Source organism: Cebidichthys violaceus, unplaced genomic scaffold (assembly GCF_023349555.1).
Source record: "Cebidichthys violaceus isolate CVI_PGR_0920_01 unplaced genomic scaffold, fCebVio1.0.p SCAF_2, whole genome shotgun sequence".
NCBI classification, from domain to species: Eukaryota; Metazoa; Chordata; class Actinopteri; order Perciformes; family Stichaeidae; genus Cebidichthys; species Cebidichthys violaceus.
Genome location: NW_027176372.1, coordinates 17,472,206 through 17,488,027, shown reverse-complemented (window position 1 = coordinate 17,488,027; position 15,822 = coordinate 17,472,206). Strand labels below are relative to the sequence as shown.

The 15,822-nt window shown below is 39.8% G+C and overlaps 1 protein-coding gene across 2 annotated transcripts in view; it reads left to right on the top strand.

The window, feature by feature from the left end:
• Positions 1-14,726, top strand: part of pcdh11 (protocadherin 11) — a 125,075-nt gene extending 110,349 nt beyond the window's left edge. For both annotated transcript variants that reach the window (XM_068714905.1, XM_068714904.1), the window contains exon 7: positions 10,476-14,726. In XM_068714905.1, coding sequence (XP_068571006.1) covers positions 10,476-10,936 — 461 coding nt within the window. In that variant the 3' untranslated portion in view covers positions 10,937-14,726. The remainder of the gene's footprint in view (positions 1-10,475) is intronic.
• The last annotated feature ends 1,096 nt before the right edge of the window (positions 14,727-15,822 follow it).

Genomic DNA, 15,822 nt, shown 5'->3' with positions numbered 1-15,822 from the left:
TGGCTCCGGGAATCATCTACCCTGTACTAGTAGCTTTCTCCTCCCACCCGTAAAACAAACTCTGCCACCCCGATGGACTTCAGAAGTCACTTCTGCCGGGCCCAACATTTCCGCACCAGTTAATAAAGGGGAAATGAATTGTATCAGTGTTGCTGTCTTTGCTCATGGTGAATGGAAAATTATCATAGAGATGGGTATTGGTGGCTTCACACACTGAATTACATAGAGGGCGAGCCTGTTTCTCCTTGCACGCACTCACTCACATGCACACAAAACCCAGCAGCTTGAAATAAACTGCAGGATGAAATTGGCTATAGTGATGTCATCGTAAGAGTCATGGTGGTGGTGGTGGTGGTGGTAATAAGCCAAGAAGCTCAGGCAAATTTCCCACAATTCTACAAACACCCGGACATGTCAGTGACATTCAGGTTTTTTTTTTTATTTATTATTTGCCAACTTCCTGTCTCTCCACACCTTCCCCAGGCTCTGCTAAGACATGCCAACATTAGAGTCGATGCTAGATGCCAGGCAGGAGAAATGTGACATACCCCTGCCTCTTTGTGGGAGTTTGTCACGTTAGAGGTGGAAGAAACAACTGACATAAAGAGGATGGCACCCTGGGTCAAGCAATATATACAAGTGACCTCAGGGCCTGACAGGCATGCAAAATCAAAGACACAGGGTGTTAGTATCTGATAGTTAGCACTCCAGGCTAAACAGCATGAAATACATTAAGGTCAATGGGTTGCTGGCAGTCTCTAGAGCAAACTTAGTTGAGTGGCTATTTTCACCGACCTCCTCCTCTGTGGACTGTTGTAACCATTGGAGCATTCTCTTCATCATCACATACAGAACACAATCAGCGAACCTACTTTCTGCTTTTGCCCTTTTATTTTACTATATATATATATATTTTTTTTTTTTCTTCTGGAAACCGAACTGTAGCCGTTAGATTTGCCACCCAAGGAATGAAAGCAGTACTGAAGACACTAAAGGAGGTTTTGGAGGCCAAATTGTTTGATTGCCCTGTAATTAAAACTGCTAACGATATATTGAGATAAAATCTAAAACAATGACAGCGAACTATAATAAACAGGAATACAATTAATTATTTTTAGGACTTGTTATGGACAGTTCTTTAGCGTAATCAGTAATCCAATATCCATGTTATCAATTTCTCATTACATAAATAGATTCAAACTGACTACAAATGCTAATTGCATTCACTTATAATCGCATTTGTATTTGCGTGATCTAAAAATGCTTGAGCTTTAGTACAGAATAAGATCACCACACATCTTTATTATTTGCAGTTAATTTGTGACAATAGAACTATGTGATATCACTGGCTGTAATTCAAACAGTCAATTAATTGTCTTTATGTGAGGGTAACAATTTTATGATGAGCCAGCCTCATGGTTATTTGGTCGGAGAGTGTAACTGTAATGAATGGGTTGCTTCACTTTATTAAGTGGCGATACAAACAGCAGCAAAATGAAGCTTTTTTATGCTGGAGTAAGTCACCACAGCAACAGTTAAGCCTATTTTAAGTTTCAAACATGTTAATCAACTCTAGTTTTTTCTTCACAGTTTTGAAACACGTTCCTGTTTTATTTGCTAAACGTAACAACTTTTTTTTGCTTATGTTTCAGCAACCGAGCCATTTTACAAACTCTCACCCCATGTTTCTATCTGCATCTGTTGCTCTCGCTGTTGGGAACGTTAGTTGACAATGCCTGCACTCAACACATCCCAAATAAAGTGCGTAGTGACAGAAACATTAACACAAGCCACTGAGTACCACTGTGATTTTAGTGAGAGCATATCCGTCAGCAGGGCCTGGAGGAGTGAAAGGCATATATCTGAACTTTCAACAGCTGGTGTTTGGGTGGAGGATTGTGACAGTCAACATCAAAACACTAAAAGTAAAGCTTTGATTTATTGAATGTGCCGCTTGGGTCTGCTTTCATGTTTGCCAGTGATACATTATATGACTTTTCTCCTGCTTTCAAGAACATGGCAATGCGGATGAATTAAACATGTTAAGCAGGAAGAGGTCTCTCTCTGAAAGCCTTACCCTTTTCATGATAACCCCTTTTTAGACATTCAGTGGTCTTATCGCAGCGTATAAATAGGAGAGAATTCATTATTCAAGGGCGGTTTCAGTGAAAAATTAATAGTTGTCCCGGGAGGAGGGTCTGTGGCGCTCCGGAAAAGGAAAACCTTTAAAGTGTACATGCACAGGGGGATCTGTAAAGAGTCTGCCCCTCATGTTAAAACCTTTACCACGCAACACTACGCACTAATATTGCAAATATAAGTTTGTTCAGCATTAATGAGTGTGACTAATACCGTATACAGTCTGCATTCATGCCTAAGCTGTCCTCGTAATATTTTGAAGAAAGAGGAAGAACAGAAAGCAAAAACGGGACAGCGTGAGTGTCTGCTTCTGACACTGACACCTCATATAGATTACACGTTTTCCGGATTGCCTGGTAGGACGAGACACTGAAACTTGAGCTGTTGACATCTGAAGAGTGAGTCCTTTTTTTTTGTGACAACATTGAAAAATTTCACTTCACTGTACAATAAACAAACACCCTAGAAAAACACAACAAAAACTGTACTGCAGGTCCTCTTCTGAGCTCTATCATATAAGAGATTACAATTTCCACCATGCCCAGATCACTCATGCACTGAAATCTTGCCGCTGCTGGTGCTGAGTGGTTTTCAGCCTGCCAGTTATCCGTTGAAAGATGGGCTTCACGATGCCTTTGTATCCACTTCCTATCTGCCTGGCCATGGAGGCAATAACAGTAATGTATGGCTAAGGGAAAACAGAGCTAATCATCAATGACTGCAAGATATATAGCATATGCGGTGGCACCTTGTTTATTACCTTCTCTTCTCCTCCTGCTGAATCCATCGGCTATACAGACAGGCTGCCAGATCCGGGAGCTTCTTCAATGTTAATTTGATTCATTCTTGTTTTCCATAATAATTGGGGGCAATGGGTCAGTGTGATGAATTTGCTTGTTACATGACACAGGATGTTGCACAGTGATTGCTGTACAGTTTGTCTCTCTAGTCTCTCCCCCATCATGTGAAGCAAAGGCCTCATTCTTATTTGCTTTTACCTGGAAAAAAAAAAAAATCCATTTGCAACAGGTTTTTTCCTCTTCTTCGACGACCTGCTTTAAGCTAAAAAGCTTTTAATTTGATGTTAAAAGGAAAGCAAAGAGTGTAAAGTGACATTTTCATTTTTAGATCAAAGTCATCTAAAAAAATGAAATCATGATTGATTAGATAGTATTTCTGCTGGAACAATCCAATCTTCTTGCAAATATCAAACAGCTTCGTCAGGTCCCACTTAATCAGCCTATTTTTTCTTTTTTTCATCCCCCTACAAAAATGTCACTTCCTTTTCATTCCGCGCTCTTTATTTTCATTTCCCAGACCTCACATTATCTACACAATATGGAAATGTTCAGACATTCATCCATGTGCAATGAATGTTAAGGTGGATTCACATTTTTAATCTCATAAATATGCATTTATGTATTGCTTCCTTGTCAGGGACAGCACACCTACAGCATATCTACAGCATCGTTCAGTGTTTGCACAAGTGCAGACTTACAAAGAGAGAATGAATGGCTGCTCTTGTATGATATTTTTAAAAAGAGAGCACTGGTGTGTGTGTGTGTGTGTGTGTGTGTGTGTGTGTGTGTGTGTGTGTGTGTGTGTGTGTGTGTGTGTGTGTGTGTGTGTGTGTGTGTGTGTGTGTGCGTGTGTGTGTGTGTGTATATCTACATGAGCACGTCTTGTGTTTTCTACCCCCCATAGAAACTGCATGCCTCCTCCTCTCTGTGTCTTTGTGGTGATGAGTGCTGATTGCAGATTGTTATGGTGTTTGCACCTCTCCTCTATCTGGCCCACGCTGGGTATTTGGCCAGGCCTGATTGTGTTGATGTTGACACCGGTATCTTGTGCTCGGGTGGGGAGGCCCAATAGTAGTCCACACATAATAAAGGAGATGTAATCAACCAATGTCCCACACAGAAAGTCAAGTGTCAAGAAGAAAGCTGTTGCGGTGTTCTGCCTTACCAACTGTGCTCTCTCTGTTGATGGAAATCACACAATTGCTGTTGTTGATGGCGGCATTGCTTTTTTTTTTTTTGGTAAACATTTTATGCTGAGGCGATTTGAAAATTTGAGGTTTCTTTTCTCTCTGACAACAAAGGTGACTTTGTGGCGAAGGAATTAACATTAAATTAAGTCTGCACATTGTGTTGCTGTTGTATATTCTCAGTGGGGAAATGGGTGCTTCAACCTAAACATACTTTTAATCAATGGTAACAAAAAGAAAGAAGCAAGTGCTTGGCACTGGGTTGTTCAAGGGATCCTTTCTCTCTTTGTGCACTTTGTCCTCTCTCTCTGTGCTTTGTTATTTGTTTTGGTGTTCTAATCTCAGCCAAGTCAATAATATTCTTTGTTGTCTGAAATTGTGTGTCGGGAACAAAAAGGCCTCCTCCTTTTGTTGAAAGTACCTGTCTGTGACTTTTCACTCTCTCTCAGACTCCCAGATAAAGTAATCATTAGATGTTGTTTTCTGCCTGCAATTACTTTCAGTTACAATGGGTCAAACACTAGGAAAGCAAAAGGGGTCGAGAGTAGACAAGGCTAGATGGATTACAGGCGATGAACTGTATAGGTCCCACAAGTGGTGATAAATACGTATGTGGCTCAGAGACTCGCCATGTTCAGCGGCGTCTCAGTAAATGCATCAAAACTAATTAGTCTCGAGTATATATGGACAACCTCGCTCCTCTTTTATCTGTGTCACATTGTCTCCTCTAAAAAAGGCCATTTATTGCATCTGGCACTATTTGTCTTAAAACGTTAAAAAAAAAAGAAAAGAAGAGGAGCAATGGCCATTTCTTGTATCTCACTTAGTATCGCTGCTGCACAGAACTGATCTTAAATGTATGTTTCAGGGGAGAAATCCCCTGCACTATCATCATTGGTAACTCATTACCATTCTTAGAGCATGTGATAGCTGATGAGAACGGCAATTACTGTAGAAACAGACAGGCCGTATAGCGATATTTCTATTGTTTCATTCCACATTATATAATGAAATCTAGTTCATAAAATTCCACAGTAGCTGTCTACCCCACGTCTCCTTATATATCTCTTAATACATGTCAGCCTCCTACATGGCACTGCTGACCTCTGCAGCCCAGTTGATATCTGCCTTCCAAAGATCATGCCAAGTTTTTTTGCTACAATGGAATATTTACTTCCTCCTCCATGCCCTTGTCAGCAGTGACAATGACAGCTCTTATTGCCTTCGCGAGGATTATACTGTACCGCCTCCTGATAAAAGTAAAGAAAACCAAATAGCATTTGAGTCTGACATACAGAGGAAAGTTCATTTCTACTCTCATTGCCATAGAGACAGGCTTTTTCCAGAGAGGACACGTACCTTGTCAACAAGCCTGCATATTCTTATGTCATACATCATACGTCATGTATAAGCAGGACTTCTTAGTATTTCATATAGTTTTCATTCCTTCCGAAAGCAGACTGAGTAGAATCTTGATTTTAAGTTGTCTGTCTTTGTTATTTGTTATTCTGTGAGACATTAGTCTCTCCTTCAAATGATGATTGCCAGAGCTGTGATGAAAGTAATGGCATCTCTCTTTTCCGTGCAACACCAAAAGGTTTTAATAGCGCTATTATTATTAATGACCATCCATTTGCTTATCCAGATTGTACGTTTGGAGTGGGTATAAGGCCGACTGAAGTGATAAAGTCTTGGTAATTACAAACCCAATTATTTCTACTGTGATTCTATTTGTTTGAAGGAATCTTCCACATTCTTGTCTTTCTGTCTTTTGGGCTCCCTCCAGACTCGAGACACATGCTCATATCACCTCTCTTCTCGTCTTTCTCTCGGTCTCATCTCATCCCCTATCACACAAGAACACATAATATGATAATGATGATATTTTTCCACTCATAATAGCTGTAGTACTTGTAGTATTCTAGGATGGTGCTTCTACTCTTGATGAAAGACATGTTGGCCGTATAAAATATCTAATACAGCTGAATATAAGCCTCTTTGCGTTTTATTTTATTTGCTGGCACCATTAAACCTGGTTGAATTGACACAGAGGGGCAGAGCTGTAGGTGAGAATGCTTTGGATGGTGAAAGGTTTATTTTCTTGGCATAATAACATTCTGGAATATGTAGCAGACACGTGGCACATAAAACAAACAAATATAATTTAAATATGGCACTGTACACGCTTACATGGGGGAAGTCTGCAGCACGGGATAAAGCTTTCATTTGGCAATACGAGTGAGTTTGATGAATATAAGTTTCAGGCTAAAAGAATGAAAAGACTGTACCAATTAACACCACAGAATGAGTCTGAGGCGTAGTCCACCTTCCTGATGGCTGTTTGAGCAATTTAATGTCCTAGATGCATGCAATTATCCTTTTAATTAGCAATAATGAGTTTGTGCATGCTGAAATAATAAGTTGAGTCGTGATATGTGTGCAGACCTTAATGTGAAGCTCATCAAGATGTAACTAGCTCTGTCAGTAAATATCATCAACTGTCATGTTAAATATCTCATGCTATTATACTGGAAAGCCGGCTAATATGCATCCTAGCTGTGTGTGTGTGTGTGTGTGTGTGTGTGTGTGTGTGTGTGTGTGTGTGTGTGTGTGTGTGTGTCTGCCTGTCAGAGCTTGTGTTTGCATTAGTGGATTTCACGGCCATTAGAGAAAGAAATGAGCCAGATTTAAAGCATACCAGCATAATAAAAAGGTAAAATATAACGCAAAACAAAATGTCAACATTCCAGAAATCTGGTTGGTAACGTAGCTCTTGAACAACCTCGTGGTTTTGAGCCTTGCTCTGTTTATCATGGCTAAACAAATAATGACATTACCTTGATGCCAAAATACAACCGCTTATCTTTATATTACCAACTGTGTACAGTAACCTCAATAACATGCAGCAGCATGGGCCTGAAAATTTGAATTACTGCTTATTATTTCGGCATTACAACCTGTATTAATATCCAAAACAGGAATGGCCATAAACACAGCAAATATTACCAGAATAATGTTGTTATAAAAGATTGTAGTTGAGACGCTGGTGTGCATGCAAAGCAGTTAATTGTTTTAAATTAGAACATGAATCTGTTTTCTGGGACAGTTCACTATCAGAGCTGCACTTAAAGGGACATTATTATTGATGAATCCCCTGCACGCCAGCTGGTTGGATTATTACAAAATGTGTTTAAACAGGGGCTGGATACAAAAATACGAACATATGTACACCATATTACAAGCTAATACAATATATGTACAATTTTTGAGGTAGGCTTTGTTAAGACTGGCTCAGAAGGGCTTTTATTCAACTTTTATAGGCTCGTGGCTGTGGTGGTGTACTGGACTGCATTCGATCGAAAGAGGTTTATGTGATACCTGTGCTCATGTTCTGTTTTTCCCCTGCTTACTAGAACACAAACTAAACTAGACAATAAACTAAAATAAGCCTCAAAAACATTTGGAGGGGCTAATAAATTGGATTGGATTGCAAAATATTGCAGGCATTCAAAATATTGTGTCCAACCCTCTTGTATTTTTAAATCAAAAGATTTAAATTGTGTCCAGTCAAATTTGAAACGGTATTTTCCATTTAGTGCAGAACATCTTTTGCATGGCATTGCAGCATGCTCTGGCCTCTCTCTTACACATGTCCAATGTTTATACAAGCTGTAATGTTTGACCGCACGGATGGAAGGTCAGCTGAAGGTGGATGCAGCAGTGTTCAATCTGTGGCTTGGCCAAAGGATGTGTTGATGTTGCAGAACAAGACTGCTGTAGGCCACTACTGGTACTGACCTTGCATGAGACCACAAGATCAACGAGAAAACCTAGGACGGTGGCACTGTGGAGCGTCTAGAAATCCACAACAAGACCATCGATAACAGTTTACCTTATGACAGAGCAGTGTAATTCGCCTGCGGGCTTTTTAGCATCAGAGCATGAATTGAATACCACTTCATTCCTGGAGTCAGCAGCAGTCTGTTAATCGGGTTGATTGCAGGTGAGCTTGTGTTAGATGTTCAGTCAAGTCTAGTGTAGAGTAACTAAACAGGTATCACAGTTTTGTTTCAACCGCATCACCAGTGCCTCTCAGTAAAGATGAATGTTCTCAAATGAAAACAGTAGGTTTGATCCAAGCCATGCCGTCTATCACAACCAATTGTTTGCCATTATCCCCACTTGTCTGCCATTCAAATTTCCTTGAAGGGAACGTAGAAAAGAATGTTCTCAGCATCAGGGGATCCATGGCGTCAGTGATGTGTGATTCCTCCCGAAAGCTCCGCGGGGTACAGTTGTTTCCCCTGAATACAAAAGACAGCGGCATCACAAGCAGGCTGCGGCATACCTCTAGCTGACGAAAGCAGCCAGAGCTGTCAGCAACATCACTCACGCCGCGCTTCCACCCTCCCCACCCCGCCACCGCCTATCCAAACTATCCCGCTGGAATAGAAAATAGTACAGACCCATGTCTTTTTTGGAACGTCTGGATGTGAAATTTTGCATGCAGAATTCAGAGGCACTGAAGGCTGTTGAAACAGAACAGCTATGAGTTCAAACTGTGTGAAGTCACAGAGCCGCAGACTTCCCTTTCATTTGTAAAGTGCGCTATGTTAAAGACGGCTTCACCTCTGGCTGCACTGATAATTTAAAGTTGAGGAGGAGGGAGGAAATCTGGCAGAGATGCCCTTTAGTGTGTTTTTGTGAGGAACACTTATTTGTGCATGCTTGTGGAATAAGAAGTTCATGCTAATAGCATTACCTCATCAAAAATGACAGTACCCTGAAAAGGCATTACCAGTGGCAGAAAACACTCTGAGAGAGATTGAGTCAGGGCACGGCCGAGACTTGGCTCGGCCCTATTGTGCTAGCTCAGAGAATAAGAAGGCAGCATCCATTTTTCCCTTAATGAAGTTAGTGACCCTCTGAAAGGTGACACATTTACCGCCCAGGGGATTTATACACTCCTGCTCCAAGGCTCCAGTTCAATATGGAGAGGACAGATTTGACTCCATGTGGGCACTCCAAATATATCCTCACAATTTATACCAGGTGATTCATTTTCAGACATGCTCTTATAATTAAAGTTGACGTTGTGCTATTGAATCAGCGGCCGCGTGGAAATACGGAAAAAAATAAAATGAGTGCATTGGGCCGTTATACAACAATCTAGATAGTTTTGGGAGGCCAAGCTGGTATCACTAACGTAATCAGAATATTCATTTATATTTAGTATAATGCCATAAAACAATAAACAAGGTGGCGAGAAGATTTGCGAATGTTTGTGGAATCGAATTACACGGAGCATGCAGAACTTGAGCGCGTGAAGGAATAGCCGTCTCTGTGTACTGGGGTCTAAGAACACTTTATTATTTATAGCATCCTTACTTATGCAAATATACTAAATAATTTCTACATGACAGCTTGAAGCTGAGGCCTAGAGGAGCGATGTGATGTTTGAATGAGGACCCCTCTCTCCTTTGCATGGCCTAGGAAACATAACACTGCAGGCTCCTAGTTGCCTTGGTGCCCGCTGTTTTACATTCTAATTATCTGGCTTGACAGGCTTTATTGCTGAGGCTCAATGTTGAGGCCTCATCCCAGACTCATTCCACATGTGATGTCAGTGCCGGGATAATGAGATAAGATAGTTTGAGTGCTTAGCCTTGCTCAGTCGCCTCCTCATTCACTTTTTAGTTTAATTTTTTCTTCCATGCATGCAACCGAAATCCTGCTACAATTAAGCATGTATATTAATTGTACCTGAATATGCTAAAGTTGCTCACAGGATCCTGGGGTGATGGGATTTCTTTGTTTGAGTTTTCTTATTTGACCAGATTTATTTGGGATTCTGGAAGATCAGAGGGGCTTAAGGTGTGCCACATTGACAGTGATTAAAATAAACAAGGCTTTGTTAAGGTGTTCATTAAATATTTAACACAGCAAAGCCAATACGAGACACAGACAGCAAGACATTTTTTTCCTAACTCTAATTAAGCTACAGGGAATTCCTTGCATATTGTAGGTAAACAGACAGAGTCATGGGAATACCAATGGAAATTAAATGCTCTGTTGGTGTTTTTCTCATTACAAGATGAAGTGAAACATTTATCACTGACTTTCATTTCAATAAAAGACTGACATTTTCTGGGTCAACTGCTGATAAGATGACAACTTTCTTCTATGTACATTGTGATTCATGAGTTCATGCAGTGCTTCTCAGCACCCTGGTCAAATTGTTGCATTCCATCTGCACTCTCTGTATGTTCTGGCCTGTTGGGTTAACTGTGTTGTTTAATTATTTTTCTCTCCTCTCCTTTTTTTTCTCTTTTTTTTTTTTTTTTTACAGCTATCGAGGTGAACCTACAGAAAGCCTTGGCTGAGGCCTCTGAGACCTGTACCCAGGAGTGTCTGATACTGGGCCACTCCGACAGCTGCTGGATGCCACCAGCCTTGGCCCAGTTCCAGGGTCCTGGCAGCAACAGCCCCACCTCCACCCCTATCACCGCCGCCATCACCGGTACAATGCCCTCTTTTGGCTTCCAGCAGAGCTGCGCCCGGGGAGCCAAAGCTAACATGGTCAGCATGGGGGTCATGGATGGCCGCCATACCCTGGGCAGGTCTGTGCCCAAAAAAGATGAACTGGACAAAGGGATCAACCGGCCGCAGTTCTACAACACCCTGGATAGACACTGCAGTAAGAAAGAGGACCCCTTCAAGGTCATCCCCCTGGCGAGCTTCTCCTCTCCTGGGCAGCAGACGCCCACTGGAGGGGGCAGCAGCTCTTTCTTACATGAGCACCAGCTGTAAGAGTGAAAGACAGATCTCCATCGCCCTGACATACATGTGACTCAACCCATAGGCGGCTTGTTGTCAGTGACTTTATGATCAGTATGTATGCGTACGTTTGGAGGTATGCATCATTCGAATTGACCAGCTCCGGCTCAATTTTACTAATGAATACATCTGAGAATGGATTCCATCATGATGATGTTGTTCAGACAAAACCATATGGGGTCAGTCTTACAGCTAAAGCATTTGAAAGGTAATGTAAGTTTTAACATAGCAGGCCCATGTATAATAAATAAAGGTAGTTCTATACCAAAGTAGTTCCATCACAAAAAAAAAAAGAATTTTGCTTTCAGTTCGGTGATGTTTGCTTTGTGACAAGAAAGGGCAATGTACGCTTCAAGCCTCTTGGTCCCCGATAGTGACCATTTCTTTGCGCAGAAACACTTACAGTAAATACAGTACTTTGTGTTGGGTGAGCTAAATCGCGCTTACTGTTAATTATGAGCTCTGAGTGGATGGTGTTTCTGTTGAAGTTCTAGTGAAGTATTGCTCTGTATAACACGCAGCACAAACTCTTTTGGTGGTGGAGGATTTTTCTTTTGTCTTGCCTGAACGTGTTTCAGAAGTCTATTTTGGTCAGGGGACTGCAGAAGGATAAAAAAAAAAAAAAAAGTCTACAAAGCATAAGTAGGCCAATAGTAGACAACACCGGCAAACTTTTGCATTCTACATTTTCACCGTGGACCAGCACACAAAATATAACAGAAAAAAAAACTCCTGCACATGCACACACTTAACCAAGATGTTTTCCATATGATGGTTGCTCCATCTCTGCCAACTCCATTACGAAAATGTTCACTTCTTGCATTTTCTCAGCAGCTTAGCCTTGAAAGATTAGCGCTTTGGAAACATACGCTCTATTTCCTTCCCTTGTTTATTTTTCTCACATTTTGCTGCTCAGAAACACTCACATACAGTAATAACAGCTATGGAGCCAATTATGAAATTCTCAGTCTAATTACTTTGATGTGTGATCTCAGTAGCGACCCTCCTTCTGGTTAGGAATTGTTGGCTAGCAAGAAACATGCGCTGCATGTGCGAAGGCAATGAAAAGGTGACAAACGCTAAGAAATAGCAGCTTTAAACACTCCCTCTCTTCCAACCCTATCATTGATAACACCTTTTGTTCTTACTATTAATTACTTTATGTATTTTTATGCAACTCAGCTCGGCAGCAAATTCTTTTTTTTATCAGTTTTTACTCTTTGTTGGCACTGGAATAATAGAAAATGGAAATGGAAAAATGGTCTCTGAGCCACAAGTCTAACTAAATTATTAATGTTAATGCTATTTTTGTAGTTATCTTAAGGATCAGCGTTAGCACCATTTGAAAGGCTGCCCCACACCATAGTTTCTTCATACATTCATACATGCATCACTGCCTGTGTGTGTAAATTGTACTGATGATGATAACTACTTCAGACTAACTTGTTGCTGTAACAGATTGGGTGCAGTATACTCTATTGCTACAGCAATAAGTGAGTTCGCTGATATACATTTTTTCAGTAATATCCAAGCCATGTGTCTACATCATCCAGGTATATGATTCATGCGATTCATTTTCTCGAACCATCTTGCAAATTGGGAACAGGCCTAAATCTATAATGCAACGTGGCATTCTCGAGGGAAATTGTGTTTGTATGCTCTTAGCTAGCACACCTTTTCTCTCTGATACTCGGGGTCAGGAATCGTATCATTATAAAGAGGATTTATCTGAGAGTCAGTGAAATGATCACTTAAAGGAACAGTGTGTCAAGGACACGGAAAAGGGGCAATTCAATTTCACCTCAGTCAATTACGAAAGTGAAGTTAATTCAAAACAAGCATCTCGAATAAATCCTCCTATAAATACTGCTTTATGAAAATGTCCCAGTTTAGGTATCCAATTTCAGCTTATTTGCTCATCTTTTTCTCTATTGCTTGTCATCTCATTTCAATGTTATAGTACAGACATATATCACCAAATGGTATAAATAATACATATTTAATCAAAAGGAGCACATATCAAAGGGAACATACATCATGATGTCACTGAAAATTGAATTGTATCACTCTGACAACTGCAAATCCAACACTTCTTTTATTTATCCAAATGTTGCCCCAAAAAGTATTTTCAGTCTTTGTTTACAATTAAAAAAGTAGGGCAAAGAAATTCCTGGTTGGATCTTTCCCACAAAAAGAAATCTGAAAAATAACAATGAGGTTTTTAAGAAACTTTCCCATTCACTAACAATAAGAACCGACATTCTGCTGTTGGAGTGTTTATAGATATGACACATTGTGTCCTTCCGCATACCGTGGAGGGTAAAAATCTCCATGAAATATCTACGGGATAATACACTGTCACACTGTAATAATAATGTGATTGTTTGAAATAATTTATCCAAATCACATGTGTACAGTAAGCACAATATTACCTATCTATAACCCTCACTTGATTTAACTTACTCTGCCCACATAACTTCTGTGTATTGTAATATTGCAGCAGCTACATTAATTGAAAGGCAACTTCTAGAGGGAATAGTATAATAACTGCATGAATGTACTTCTGTAGGATGTTGGTTTTGTACCAACGTGACTTTTTTTGTCTGCTGCTTGTCCCACTTTCTTCTACCATTTGCCCTTCTAGAGGTAAAAGTAGTGGTTTTGTACTTTTATTATTTCTCAAACAAAGAGCATACCATATGAATGTGCATTTGTTTAGTTTTTTGTCATCTTTCATAAATCACGCAGGGAAAACAAAACGTGGAGGGTGATGACAGGTTCTCACTTTGCATGATTCTGCTCTCCCTGTACTTTTCCTATTTTTCCTTATTCTCTCTGCCCTACAAGAAAAGACAGTATACATAAAACCTTTTTTTTTGTTTTCTGAATTTTTCTATTCAAAATGTGTGTCATGATTACCATGTCAATTTGTGTCATAATTTGCATGAACTGTTTGGACCTCCACAAGGCAACACTTGACTATGTAGTTCATGCATCCATCATTAGATTCAGTGTCAGTATCGGTGTTTACTGCTCTAACTGTTTGTGTGTCTTTGGAACAAAACAAATGTTACAGTGTACACATTCAAACTTTGTAAAGTGTGCGTACCACTTTTGCCTCTACGTACACACAAATATCTATTCTGTCAGATAAACTGAATTTTAAACTGTACATAGCAGTACCCCTAAGAACTAGTACAACAATGACAAACTGGAAAGACAAATATAGAAAAGACTAAAGGCTACAGGCTAAATACTGGAATTCGCTATGTTGATTCAAAGGAAAAATGGAAAACATAAGATGTGATGAGATGACAATCTCTCTTGTAATGTAAATGGCTACATATGCATAATATTGGTGAGAGTGTGTTTGAATGTGTTTATAGGTGATCTTGTATGTGTGTGAGGGAGAAAGTGTGTGTCTCCTTGCATGTATGAGCGTGTGTATGTGCACATATGTGTGTACTGGCATGCACCTTGCCAGAATATTTTATGTATACAAATGTATCTTGTACAAAAACTATATCAAAATATGATATAAGACTTAAGTATATGCTTGTAAATTAGTCATCAGTGAGTCAGGTCAAGTTTTGCTTTGAGAGAAGGCTTCAATCCTTGCCAGCAAATCTGTATTGGTCAGTTAAAGCTATACAGTCTGTGTTGTCATGCCTTTGTAAGATATCCCATTTAAATCTATGAAAAAAATGACCTTCCATATGGTGAAATGATTTTTCTTGTCATTGAATTTTACTTAAGCCATTAAATATTGAGTCCTCAAAGTATGCACGTATCACGCTTGTCCTTCACTTTACATTGTTGTTTGATTAGGTTTTTCTGAGAGCATTGTCATATCAGTGATAGATGTGACATGAGAGCATACTGTCACAGCATTCCAATTATGGCAATTACAAGCTAATGATATAAGACCCATCAAATTGGACATGGCATTTCACCTTCATTTCTGAAAATGAATCCCGCGGGGGAAACAACTCAACCTATGACATATATGTATATTTATGGGAAAAGAACAAAATACGTAACCCTTATCAAACACAATAAGGAGCACAGCCAACATCGAGATCAAAAAAGGGGTTTTACTTTTACAGTTCCAGCAAAGGAAAAGGCAGTTATATATCTCCTTTGAGGTCGCTAAGGTTTCAAGATGCTCTGTATTGTTTTTCATATTTTCTAAATGTCATAATTACAACAAAACTGAGTGATTCTGTTAGCCTCTATGTGGGGGAAATACCACAGCACTCTTCTTTTGTATTTAAATATAATTTGTCAGTGTGGTGACATACTGGGTACATACACAAACAGCTGTTCTTTTTCTGCCTCTAGGGGCATCAGCTTAACCTGAAATTGATGGTTGTGGATTTTGCCGCATTCATACAAAATCACAGAGGACTTGGAACCTCTAATTTCCCTGAACGTTGCACTCAATGACAAGTACATTTGTAAGTGTCGGAAATGTAAAGAATAATGGATACCTCAAGTCCATCATTCGAGGTAGCAAATTCAATTAAAACTGCAATACCTGATTCTTTTGGCTGGCAGAAGAAGAAGAAAAAACCTCCTAAGGCAACATTGACATAGTATCATCTTCAAAATTTCATATGGTGAACAAACATTCGCATTCACATCCAGCAGATACAGAGTACTTATTAGCATTCATTTGGAGTCTTGTCTCTGGCCTCCTAGTGGACTTATGTTCAATATTTACTCTCCTTTTAACTCTTTTTAGTCTCCACCAACTCCTGAGGTAAATATCTGGCTTTTTTGCAGCTAAATACTTTACTATCTCTACTTAGTTGCTCGTTCTTTCGGTGCTGAGCTGGTAGCCTACAGTGGATTATTCA